The sequence below is a fragment of the Anguilla anguilla genome, chromosome 11 (genome assembly GCF_013347855.1).
Source record: "Anguilla anguilla isolate fAngAng1 chromosome 11, fAngAng1.pri, whole genome shotgun sequence".
In the NCBI taxonomy this organism is placed as follows: domain Eukaryota; kingdom Metazoa; phylum Chordata; class Actinopteri; order Anguilliformes; family Anguillidae; genus Anguilla; species Anguilla anguilla.
In genome coordinates this window covers 23,559,539-23,572,977 of record NC_049211.1, presented here as the reverse complement: position 1 = coordinate 23,572,977, position 13,439 = coordinate 23,559,539, and the positions used below count along the sequence as shown (strand labels likewise).

General features: G+C 39.4%; 1 protein-coding gene across 3 annotated transcripts; it reads right to left on the bottom strand.

The window, feature by feature from the left end:
• Positions 1-517: 517 nt before the first annotated feature.
• LOC118208597 (membrane cofactor protein-like) lies at positions 518-11,242 on the bottom strand. 3 transcript variants are annotated; one of them, XM_035383439.1, is made up of 10 exons: positions 10,787-11,242; positions 8,156-8,370; positions 6,694-6,790; positions 6,010-6,086; positions 5,080-5,265; positions 4,719-4,895; positions 4,318-4,414; positions 3,634-3,710; positions 2,520-2,570; positions 518-1,449 (listed from the first exon to the last, which is right to left on the bottom strand). In XM_035383439.1, the coding sequence occupies exons 2-10, from the start codon at positions 8,244-8,246 to the stop codon at positions 1,394-1,396; spliced, it is 909 nt and encodes a 302-aa protein (XP_035239330.1). In that variant the 5' UTR covers positions 8,247-8,370; positions 10,787-11,242; the 3' UTR covers positions 518-1,393. The 3 variants fall into 3 exon arrangements, with proteins under 3 accessions (XP_035239330.1, XP_035239331.1, XP_035239332.1); XM_035383440.1 differs by having other exon boundaries at positions 11,065-11,242; XM_035383441.1 differs by lacking the exons at positions 3,634-3,710; positions 4,318-4,414.
• Between the last annotated feature and the right edge of the window lie 2,197 nt (positions 11,243-13,439).

Here is a 13,439-nt window from a genome sequence, read left to right as displayed (position 1 = left end):
TATTTTATATCCACTACTGAAGCTACTAAATATGACAGGTCGTTTGCTGTTCACTTCCTGCAGTAATACCTCCACTTCAGAACTACTGAAGTTTTTCTTACATTTGGAGTCCGGTTCTCCACCGTCTTTAGATTTTTGTTTGGGCATTATTGACTTCGCTCTCAACTTTTCTTTTCAATATCTGTGTGCACACGGCCCTGCTGTCTCATGCCCTTTTATGGGGACTAGTGGGGCGTTTACCTATGAGGAACAAATGGCAGGCGCTTTCCATTTACGAGGACAATGGGATTCATCACTTTAAGAACACAGGTACGAACAATTCTGCGGTTTAAGAACACATAGTGAAACTGACGTACACGTTTCTTAGGACCTTTCTCAAGAACAAATTTAAGAAAAAACTTAGGAAGATATTGGTGAATGAGGCCCAATGATTTTACGTCTTAATGAATACATCAACATTTTTCTCCTGCTACAATGACATCTACTTATGGCTAGAAATGGAAGAAAGATTTAGTACTTTTAGACTTTTTTTTTTTTTTTTGACTACGAGGGCCTGCACAATCTGGCCACTGTTCTGTACAATAAGCAAGCGATTCACAATGTATCTTACACATCATCATACCTTTCAAATTGTAGTCACGGACTACTAACTCCAATGGACAGCTCAGCAGTCCATCTAACAAACCAAGCATAGGTATGCAAGGCACAAAGTTGAAAAAGAGGAACCTGTGTCGCAATAGCAGTTACGATAGCGAAAGAGTCAATTCAGCTGATGCATGTGGATTTGAATCAAGATTTCCATGGCCAGTCCCACGTGAAAAAATAGTATACTTGAAGTATACTATTTTATACTTCAGAACATTTGAAGTATAATTAAAGTTTATTTCAAGTATGGGGAGTACGCTATTTCGTGTAGCATCAAATGAACCCAGGGTTAATTGAACCCTCTATAAGAGGGTTTTATTTCTCTGTGGATTTTTATTTCTCCATGGATAAAACCGTAATTTAAATTAATAACAAAAACAAATAAGATCACGGAATACTGCAATTAAGATAGTGGAATACAACAGGGATAAGGGGAAATAATGTCCATTCCTAATGTCAATAATAAAGAGTTCTGAAAATTTTTCATTTTGAGGGGATATGTTAGGTAAATGCTGAACACAGGCAAATAAATGAAATTAGATCAATTAAATTAATTAAAATAATAATTTAGATTTCAGATGGAAATGGTTCACTCCAAGGATTTTTTTGTTATAAGCAGCAGTTAGGAAGCACTACAAGCATCCTTGCAGACTCCACAGCGTCCAGAGCGGAGCAGGAAGGGATTACAATACGCAGTGAGGCCGCTGGTCGTCTGTGAGGTCACAGAGTGTCGGGTACAGTAGATCTCTCACAGGGAGAGATGCAGGCCGACAGGTATGAGCAGCGCCATCACAACTCTCTGAGCTGGAACCAAGGAGAGACAGACAAAAGGCAGTTCTTTACAGTGCATTTCCCATGGCACCCGTGTTCACTGTGCAGTAAGGGAGAGTCCTCGTCTTTTAATAAGAAACGCAACGCTGACATTCTTCATCAGGACAAATCAAAAGTGGCACTTTGGTCAGAGCTACACGAATGCAATACATGCCTCGTCTTCGGACAGGAAGAGGTTAGGAAGGTTTTGTTGAAGCACAGCCCATTTACACAGGGTGTGCAGTAAGATGGGCCATGCTGGGAAATTTTGTTTTAAATTTCAAGTTAGAATTAAATCCTGTATTAAAATTCATTACTGACTCCTTTATGTCTCCAACTGATAGACTATTGGTACAGAATCTCACAGCTTTGAAATATAATTTTTTCCCTTAGTGTTTGCTGTGTAGCACACAGATTCTAAACCATTTCTGGGAAAAACTGCATGGCGAGACAACTCATCCTGAATTGCATATACCTGAAAATTAAACTGCACACATTACAGATGTGTGTAATAATAGTGAAAACTTCTGACATCACTCACAGTAATCTGTACATCTTTCGTACCACATGCAGTGTCCCAGCTTGCAGGGGCATGCAATGTGTGCTGGGTGCTTCCAGTAGTGCCATTTTTCTACACTGAAATAATACTGGAGTTCATTGTGATGATGACCGAGCCTACCCCAAATCTGTGAATCCTGTGCATTCAGGGTTATCAAGCTAAACGTTAAATGTGACTATCCAGAATTTGAACAGCATCTTATGATCGCAAGATGACGAAACTCCCAAAATACTTTGTGATGGCCTTACAAAGTGTCCACACAGAGGTGTTCAGAATAGTCTACTGGCAAAACACTCATATTTGTCATATGAAATGGTACTAGATCAGACAGAACAGAAGCTGAAGTTCAATATACTCATATTTCCTATTATGGTTTTTGTGGTTTTGCCAAAAAAAAAAAAGAAAAACGTAAGCAAGAGGTTATTGGCCTGCTCTGTACCATTCATACTCTCTGTACCATTTGTTTTCTTGGAACATAAAAATCATTTTGAGAAATATAACTTACCGAGGGCACTGTAAACCTCAGTATGCGATGAGCCAGTACCCGATGCATCACCTGAGAGAGAAGAATCAATATTGGATTGAATAAAATACACTAAAAATAAATACATTTACTAGCAGAGTGAAGAGCAAATAATGACACAAGACATGCTTCAGGCCAAATGGCTGTAGCCATTGCTATCAGGCATTTCTAAATACCCATAATTAAATGGGGGTATAAATGGGGATCAAAGCCAAGTCCAATAAAACCCAAAATGTGATATGCACAATCAAATGCATTGATTGCCCTCCTAAAATGAAGACTGTTGTACCGATATCCTTGTGGAAATGGAACATAAGAAAATACACTGCAAATATCAGGAACTTTTGGAAAAAATAATGATAAGTATATTTAATGGCAGTGTATTAAATTTCTATTTCAGTAACTATTATTTGCACACAGGCAGGGCTCCTGCTGGTTCTGCCTTCGAAGGTGCTTTCAAATGTAACTTTACAGAATTCTAAATATTCAGAATTTTTACTCATTCACAAACCACATCTGATGAGTTAAAACATAAATGCATTGTACATGACTGCATTGTAGTTGGTCCACATTGTTGGTTCAAGTGATATAGTGCTAGATCTGGAAAAAACTGAACCTGACTCTCGCTCGGTTCAATTCCCGTTTGGTTATAATCTTTTCTTTGACAGTCTTTCCTGGGTTTCGCTGTTGCAGTCAAAGGCAGAACGGGTAATTATGGCAGACTTTGGCTATTTTTTTTTTCTTTCTAGGCAACTACCTAGCTAGATAGCTAGCTAACAATAGCACTATCTGTGCTCTGACAGCACAGTGAAGGCTAAACATGACCGAGAGGCTGAGAGCTGTCCTGACTGGTTATTAAGATTCAGGCACTGTGAGATTTAGAGTGGCTGATTTCGAAGCCTGGGGCAGTAAGAGAGGCTGGATTCTTGATATCTGTCAGGATGTGAAGGAAATTTAACCAAATATGAACAAAAAAACTTACATACTGCACCCTTAATATTGACACAACTGTCAATCATAACAATATCACTATAGCACATATTCACTTATTTTATAAAAAAATGTAAAAATTGAAATGAAGCAGTGTGTTCCTTACCCTCACACACAAATCCTTTCCCATTCCAGCCACCAGGCTCGCACTGCATAGTGGATATTTTCCCCCCGACCGTGTAGCTGAAGTCAAAGAAAAACAAAGTTACCTCCATGACAAATAAGTCCACCATACTGAATTTACACCATTTTGGGGAAGAAAAGTGAAAAACCTTTGCTTCACACAATAAGGGTGAAGGAGGCTTGGCTTCTCTAAAAACACAATCGTCATGACTAAACTATATTTAACCTGTGCCATGCTAAATTCCCCATCCCAAATTCTAATGGACAGAATGAAGCAGATGCATGCAGGCACCACTGTCTTAAACAGGAATGCTTTGTACCACACATAGCCTGATTCATACCTATTGTTCATCGTCTTCAAAATGTGCCTGCTCTAGCACTTACGAAAGCATGGCATTGAATGGCAACATGAGCGAAACAGATTAGTCTATATATATATATATATATCTTTTTTTAAAACAGCGCATTTCTTCTCCATTTGTTCTTCTCAAAGTGTGTCAGAATGATGCATTTAGTTGTAAAAATTGTCTCCTGGGCAACGATGCCCCCAGACCCCCTTACAAGTATTAGCCTAAGTCCCCCCAGTAAACTATCTGCCATTTCCAGCACTGTGGATGAAACAACTAGTACCAATTTGGACACCAGTGGTGTGACAGAGTGTGCTCACCCAGTATTACACTTAAGTGTCATTGTTGCGCCAACCAGAAGGCTTTCACCAATCCATTGTCCATTTAACACATCAGGTGGAGCGCTACAGGATTTTCCTGGAACACACAGAGTTCAACCTTAACCTGCATCAGCACAGTAATGGAGAATACATGCTGCCTTTCTACACCCAAACAGTAAAAAAAAAAAAAAAAAAGTGGTACATTAGGTGCTGTGTTGGTACCCATGAACATGGAAATGGTTGTAGGGGCAAATAGAGGCATTTAAAACATAGCACTCAATGCTTAAATAGCATTTCAAGTTAACTTTGAGAGAACAGTTGATGACTATATAGACTGAAGAATTCAAATTATAACTGACATAATTAAGTCAAATACTTAGCCAGCTATTAATTTGTCTTACTTTTCTCGCAAACTGGAGGCTTTGACGACCAAACATTGTCTTCACAGACAATTTTTGAGGAGCCCTTCATTTGATAGCCTTCATTGCATTTATAAACAATGAAGGATTTGTGGACGTAGGGCGGTCGACCTTCAACCTGACTCCCAAACTTGACCTCAGGCTGGGAACAGTTTACTACTGTAAAAACATACATGGAGTCTCATTAAAAATGGACAATCTATAATGCAGAAAACTTTATCGTTTATGGATAAGTTTAGGATATATGCACTGTATTAAGGGCAGTTATCTTAACTTCACCTGTTGTGACAGTACTTTTTAAAATTAAAACATTGATAAGACAATACCATAAAATATTTCATACTTTTACATTCAGGGGGTTCTGCATTTAATGTTCCTTTTTCTGTGCACCTCAGTTCTGATTCTCCAGAAAGGGTGTAGGACTTATCGCAGGTATACAAGACTGATTCCTGGTACGACAAATATTCTCTGTCGACATCCAGAGAGGATTTTCCATTCAGGATTTGTTCGGGCAGAGGACATTTCACAGCTGTTGGAATGAAAGAGAAAATCTTCTGAAAACACATCTGGCAGTCCCCATTTCACATAAATGTTATCCTTTATGTGAACTATGAGAATTGAATTCTCTCTATGTGCATGTACAGTAGCTGTCTCAACACACAGTCATACTTTATTAATATAAGGGAACATTAAGTTATGTCAATACACTTTATTATGTTTATTATGTAAATAGACGGTGCAGTACGTAACTTTGGAGAAAGGAGCGAGAGTGCTAGATTTGGAAAAAACTGAACCTGACTCTCGCTCGGTTCAATTCCCGTTTGGTTATAATCTTTTCTTTGACAGTCTTTCCTGGGTTTCGCTGTTGCAGTCAAAGGCAGAACGGGTAATTATGGCAGACTTTGGCTATTTTTTTTTTCTTTCTAGGCAACTACCTAGCTAGATAGCTAGCTAACAATAGCACTATCTGTGCTCTGACAGCACAGTGAAGGCTAAACATGACCGAGAGGCTGAGAGCTGTCCTGACTGGTTATTAAGATTCAGGCACTGTGAGATTTAGAGTGGCTGATTTCGAAGCCTGGGGCAGTAAGAGAGGCTGGATTCTTGATATCTGTCAGGATGTGAAGGAAATTTAACCAAATATGAACAAAAAAACTTACATACTGCACCCTTAATATTGACACAACTGTCAATCATAACAATATCACTATAGCACATATTCACTTATTTTATAAAAAATGTAAAAATTGAAATGAAGCAGTGTGTTCCTTACCCTCACACACAAATCCTTTCCCATTCCAGCCACCAGGCTCGCACTGCATAGTGGATATTTTTCCCCCGACCGTGTAGCTGAAGTCAAAGAAAAACAAAGTTACCTCCATGACAAATAAGTCCACCATACTGAATTTACACCATTTTGGGGAAGAAAAGTGAAAAACCTTTGCTTCACACAATAAGGGTGAAGGAGGCTTGGCTTCTCTAAAAACACAATCGTCATGACTAAACTATATTTAACCTGTGCCATGCTAAATTCCCCATCCCAAATTCTAATGGACAGAATGAAGCAGATGCATGCAGGCACCACTGTCTTAAACAGGAATGCTTTGTACCACACATAGCCTGATTCATACCTATTGTTCATCGTCTTCAAAATGTGCCTGCTCTAGCACTTACGAAAGCATGGCATTGAATGGCAACATGAGCGAAACAGATTAGTCTATATATATATATATATCTTTTTTAAAAACAGCGCATTTCTTCTCCATTTGTTCTTCTCAAAGTGTGTCAGAATGATGCATTTAGTTGTAAAAATTGTCTCCTGGGCAACGATGCCCCCAGACCCCCTTACAAGTATTAGCCTAAGTCCCCCCAGGAAAATATCTGCCATTTCCAGCACTGTGGATGAGACAACTAGTACCAATTTGGACACCAGTGGTGTGACACAGAGTGTGCTTACCCAGTATTACACTCAAGTGTCATTGTTGCACCAACCAGAATGCTTTCACCAATCCATTGTCCATTTAACACATCAGGTGGAGCGCCACAGGATTGTCCTGGAACACACAGAGTTCAACCTTAACCTGCATCAGCACAGTAATCGAGAATACATGCTGCCTTTCTACACCCAAACAGTAAAAAAAAAAAAAAAAAAAAAAAACATTTTGTGAGAAAGACAAAATTTAATAGAAAATGAGAAAGAAACTGCCAGTTCTTGCTAAATGAACTTGGAAAACAAATGAATGGATGTAGATGGATGTATATCATGACAGAGCTTTTGCTTTAGGAAGTTTGGGATTACTTCCACACGTCAGTGTCAGGCTGCTCCATATCCCATTGTTGCCGAAATTATTTACACGGCATTATTTATTTTCTCAACATATATACAGAAGGGTGACAAATTAAATAAGCTTGATTCCTGTTACTCTGTGGGACCTGGCAGCAGCCAGGAGGATTTCTCACCCTAAAGCATATATACATATCTATCTAAACCCCGTCTTATGGGCTGAGGTGATGCTTTTGCCGTCATTTATAATCAGAAACTTACAATCACTGAATTGAATCTGCCACCCGGGTCATCTTTTGAATATACTGGTTTTAAATCACCTTGCTCCGTTATGACTCTCCTGTTATATCGCCCACTAAAACACAACTCCTCATTTATCTCAGAGTTATCAGAATTACTCACTATTACATTTTCTCACACTTCTCATATTATTTATTTATTCTGGTTTTAACTATAATTTGTCATTCGTCTGTACATACAGTTTGGAATGTGTTTCACTATGATGGCAACTATAGATAGATTATTATTATGCTGCATCTATCAGAAAGACAAAGTGTAAAAAAAAATGTATGTTCTAATGCAGGGGTGGCCAACCCTGGTCCTGGAGAGCCGCAGGGTCTGCTGGCTTTTGTTTTTACTCGGCACTTAATGGATCAATTAAAGCAGTTGATTGCACAGTTAACTCACCTCACCTGGTTTCTTTTGTCCAAGTGGTTGTTGTATTTAAGGTGAAAACAAAAACCAACAGACCCTGCGGCTCCCCGGGACCAGGGTTGGCCACCCCTGTTCTAATGCAATCCCACTTAGAGGTTGTCTGAGTATTGGTTATTAAATTCTAGAACACTTTTTAGATACAAAATAAGGGGAGAGTAATGCAAGTAACAATTCCTATAAACTCCTAAAATTGGTGCATTAAGAGTTAACTTTCCAATGTATGACTATTTCAGAGTTGCAGACAACCTCCATTGCTGAAGGACTGGATTCAGAGGGTCTACTGTACATATATTTCATATCTCTGTGGCAACTGTAAAGTAATTTTTGTGGCTATGATAGCTGTAGGTGATCGGATGGGCCGTATAAATGTCATACGGTATCTCAAGGGCAGAAAACCAAGCAGACTGAAAAATAATCTTACCGTGTGAAGGGCGAGCAGCAAGAGCAAGGCCTAATAAAGCCATTACCCATAACCTCAGCAGATGACGGCTGAAATCTTCAAAGTTGAACATTGCGTATTACTTCAATGTGATAAGGAAAAAACGAAGCTATGAGTGAGGTTGCTTTCTTTTCACAGGGCAGATCCTCAGAGGAGGTGCTTCTCAGCATCTAGGCTGTACACTTTATTACGAAAACCTGTAAAGAACCGAAAGGAGAAAATTATTTAGCCTTACCATCTAGGCCTATATTTTTAAAGGGTAGCAATCCAACATAACCATAAGACATGAATCGGCGACTGGGGGGGGATTCGCTGACTATCATGAACACATCTCAACATTTTCCTATTTTTCCCTTAGTTAAGCGCATCCCGATATGGATGGTGCCCTAGGCCAGTGTTTCCCAACCTCTTTTCCTTCCGCGACACACTTTCCAAATTTACAGAATCTCATGGCACACCACTCTCAAAAGCATAAAAAATAAACACCCTGCAGCCCCCCTCCACACACACACGCACGCACGTAGGCCTAAATGTTCTTTTGGGGTTTTAATTAAGCGATATGCATTTTAATGACATTTATTTTGGCTTTTGTGAATGGGATTTGTTAATTTAAGTTTTTTTTAATTCATTTGAACATTCTAATTTTTTTTAAAGGATTTTTCACACGGCACACCTGACCTCCCCTTACGGCACACCGGTTGGGAAACGTTGCCCTAGGCGGCCGACTATATCGCCTGTTCCTAGAACCAGACCTGAACCTGGCCAGCAAGATAGTAAATCACACTGTGTGTGGTAAAACAAAAGCATCACCACATCATAGTAGGCTTCTCTTACTGGTAATTTTGTTTTGTAGATGTATAGTTAAATATCACTATTTTACTTGTCCTCAAATATCTATATCATGAGTTTCAGTCCTAAATTAGCCTACATGTATCCAAAAATATGGAATGATTATCACCTAATTATAATTAAGCTTAACATAGGTAAAACATTTAATTGATTGAAAACCTGTATCAGTGGCCATAAGGAGATATAGCATCCATAGTAACAAAACATTATACTGAATATACACAATCGGTAAATGATGTGCAATGCATAGGTACAGAAAAATGGTATCACATTGAAGAGACAAAAAATTAATTTCAAGAGAATCTTCTTAAATATTTAGCCTGAACATGTCTCCATTAGTTCTAAATGAAGAACTCAATTTAAGCCCCAATAACCACATGCATCTTCAAGCTGATATACCCTTTCCACAGCTTCCTCACACCCTACTAGGTGCAACTCCAACTGACTTATGAGTAGCTACAATCAAACGTGTTCAGTAGTATTCCTACTCATTACATTACTCATAGTCTACTTATCATCCTTCCGGCTAACTTTTGACTGTCTAACTTATAGAATGTACTTTCTTGACATAGCCACCTGGCAGTATCATCTAGCCTATGCCCTTTACCTAGAACAAAAAGAAAAATACAAAAAATGTACACCGCCAATACGAGTTTATGAATGAAGACATTTTAAATGCCCATTCTTACAGAGGGTATTGTACATGTCCCTGCAGCAGATAGGCTAAACTGCTGTGAATTGTGAGTCACTTTCTTAGATTGGGGGAAAATCTGTACAGAAGGCTTTTTAATGCTTCCAATATAGTTTGTGTCGAAAGTGCTGCGACGGAAACAGCGATAGATTTACTTCCAGTGACATCTGGAATGTCAACAAGACAGGCATTCTTCACAGTAAGAAGAATTTTTACAACATTTCTAGAAACCACAGGCAATAGAAAACAGATGAGTCCAGACCATAGAGCGGATAGGAGGTATCGGGAAACAGACTCTACTGCGCATGTTCACAACTTTTGAGAGCAAAAGAGCTTGCTGCCCATTGATTTAAATGTAGAAATCTAAGGTGATTTCACAATCAAAGAAAACATCATCGGTCCATTTTTTGTGATCATAAATTTAATGATCATAAATGTAGCAGTTTCTGAAACAACGGTTGTTTTGTTAACTGTACATATTTTACTAAATAATGCATATATTTCAGTGTGCTTTTCATATGAAACGTAACAGTCATCAATCGAGTTTCAAAATACCATGGGCATACCAGGCATATTTTGCCTTCGAAAGTCAGATATTCTCCACTCACTTTAATAGGGAGCTCAATGTTCTGCCCTCCAACAACGAAGGCATGCGCAGTACAAGCTCACTTCCGGGGCTTCACCGCTTAGGTTGGCTGAGGGCGTATATGCCTGGTATATGCACGTCTATGGTGCAGACACCCGTCTGCCAAAATCAAATATCAAACTGTTTCAAAATTATGTCACTTGTACTTGTAGGTCTATATGACAGACAAGGTCCCTAACCATGTACCTCTGAAATGCTTTACATGACATGCAGCAACATTTTGAAATAATCACACTCCAAACACTGTTTAGCGGTGGGGCAACCGAGGGGCTAGCCAAATGATCGTTGCGTTAACGAAAATTAGACCAAGGGTATAGAAACGTGTAGTCCACGAAGTCCTAGTACCAACAGCAACACACAAGATATCCCAAATTTCCGATATTATGTTTAGTGTTACCAGATCAACAAAATGCAAAAATCCAGTTACCGTCGAGTCAGGAACAGACGCCCCGTTATAAATCTTGCTCTCCTCCAAAATCAAAGGATTCTAACTCAGTAACTGTAGGGTGAAATGGGTTCCTCAGAATATCTACTATTTGAATAATCTAATTTTCACATTACGCATTCGTCCTAGAAATTGTGGCTCCGGTACAACGTCCTCCCCATACACGTCCACAAACAAAGGTGAATCAGAGAAACAACTAGTCAGGCTAATGAGGCTACAGCACATTTCTGGGGGCTACAGCTTCCGATAGCTTCTGTTACCGGAGTATTTCCGGGATGTGGACGGATAGCAGTTATCTTCTTCTACTTCGTCCTCGTGTGCTTCTTCTTTTTCCTCTTCCGCTTCTTCGTCTTCTGAAGTTTAATCAAGCGGCCAAACCCAGACTTCGTTTTTGAAGCTCATTTCCTGGTCTTGTTGTTCCTGGTTGCTCACTAGCGCCACTACGGTTGGCTCCAGTATAGGCATTTTCATATCCGGTTTCCATGTAAGTCTACGGTACAAATGCGCTCAAAATACAAAGTCAATAATTTTTTCTCATGAGAACAAATAGTCACAATATGTGTATTTTATTCGTATTATGACTGTCCATGGGTGCATTTCATGATTTATTGTGTCATTTGGGCACTGTTATAATATTTGTTGTGGACCAATGAGGTACAGTTTGCGTCACTTCCTGATTACTGCAACAACTAAGCTACAGTAGGGGCTACAGTCTATGCTCACTGGGGTGGGAGGTGGCGCCTCTTGGCCTTGACATTGCGGCTCCGACCACGGTACACCTGTGCGAAGTCAGAAAATGCAGGCATCCTATTTTGTAGTGATTTCATTATGGCGTGTGCTATTTACAGCCGCACTAGACGACCGGTCGCCGAGTCATTTTTACTATTTCCTTTAGCCTACTTTAGCCAAATAATTAGTTGGCAGAAAGCGTAATCAGCTTGCTATATTTGGTAGTCCAGTAGCGTATGCCAAAACAGTTTGCAACTTCGGCTACCAAGCCATTTGACTAGCTAGCTAACCCTAACCGGCAAATATTCAATCTGTCAAACGTGTTTGACGGCTTGTCAGTCGTGTACATTCCGTAAATGTCTACCTGGGCCATGCTTCACGCATGTGACAAAGCTACTATAATCCCGATTTTGGGATAAACACTGCAAAATTTTCAGTTTCATGAAGCGAATTAAGAGTCTTAAGGTTTATTTGCTGAATAACATACAACACACAATGAAATCACACAGAATTTAACGAGATTAACCATCTTTGTAAGACTGGCATTTAGAAGGGAACATGTTTTTAGCATTTAAAGTTACAATCTCGAAGATTTCCGTTTCGGTCTCTTTGGCGGTACCAATGGTGAGAAGCGGTAATTGCAGGTGTGTTTTTGGACCTCACTTCCCATAGACCCAACCGGATCCAACCAGTGTCGCCTGTGTGACGTCAGTCAGTTGGCACCTGGGCTACTACACTTATTATTTACTGAATAAAAATGGTTGTTATACAATAACGTTATGTACATACTCATTCATTGTCTAACATTATGCTAACTTAAGCTGTCTTTACACTGCCGAGCTGGGTTAAAATGCTGCAGCAGACCTGGGGTAGAATTAGTGTGATGTTCAATTTCCACAAACGTTCTTCATCCACCTTTTGCTCGGTATGAATATCTTACACTGCAGAGAAGAATTAGCGGGATTTGCTGTGGCTCGTGCAATTATGTATCTCGTGCACAATGAACAGTCTTTTTCGTGAATGATTGTTGTGTGATATTTCTGAAACAACTGCCTTGTTGTTTCTGGTTTTGCTAGCTAAACTGTTCGAGAATAAAGCTGAACTGGGTGTTAAATTAGCAATCAGAATAAAAAGAATAAAACAAAAACAAAGGAGATTTCATCAAAAAAGGGCATCAAGGCTGAAGGAACATATGAGGAAGCGTAATAAAATAACAACGCTAAACCATACTGCCGTATTCTTTTATTTAGTTTTCTCCGGTTTGACATCTTCACACAGAAATCAGACCCGGCTTTGCTCCACCTATACCCCGGCTTTATTCCGATCAATATATTGATGAACTTGATGGCAATGTAAATAACGGTAACGTTAAGGCCAGTTCAGATCAATGATTCGCAACGAGACGAAACGGTTTTAGAATGTTGCAGAGAAAATTGCAGCGGTGTGAACTGGTTAGTTGCAAGTGCAGTTTTAGAACGTTTACAATCAGACGTCTTGGAATTTTGCAAGTTGCATCCAGTCTCGTTGCAAATCATAGATCTGAACTGGCCTTGGCTTTTGTTAGCTACACTGCAACGTTGCAACAACGTAGCATTGCATTCGAGCGTTTAGCTAGCGTTTTTTCTAATTGTTAGCTGACATTAGATTGTGTTAATTACATTAGCTAGCTAGCTAACGCAACGTTACCTGATATGAGAGATGGATACTGTGCGCAACGTTGTCTAAACTAATGTTGCCTTTCTTGACATGGTCCGGTAGCTAGCGTTAGCTGTGCAAATAGCTATGTAATTTAGTAATGTTACACTGTCATCAAATGTAATACGAAATTTACATCAACAAATAACATGACCTCTCATGTTACACAAAAACTTATTAGGGTTCCATAACCCCCTCCCTTTCTGTTATT

What these genes read in the sequence shown, in the direction of transcription:
- LOC118208597 (XM_035383439.1), bottom strand. Translation starts at nt 8,246, where the DNA reads ATGTTCAACTTTGAAGATTTCAGCCGTCATCTGCTGAGGTTATGGGTA. An exon ending in ACACTTGAGTGTAATACTGG is followed by an intron (nt 6,087 to 6,693) that starts GTAAGCACACTC and finishes CTTTGACTTCAG; the next exon opens with CTACACGGTCGGGGGAAAAA. An exon ending in GAAAGGATTTGTGTGTGAGG is followed by an intron (nt 2,571 to 3,633) that starts GTAAGGAACACA and finishes CTTCTCTCTCAG; the next exon opens with GTGATGCATCGGGTACTGGC.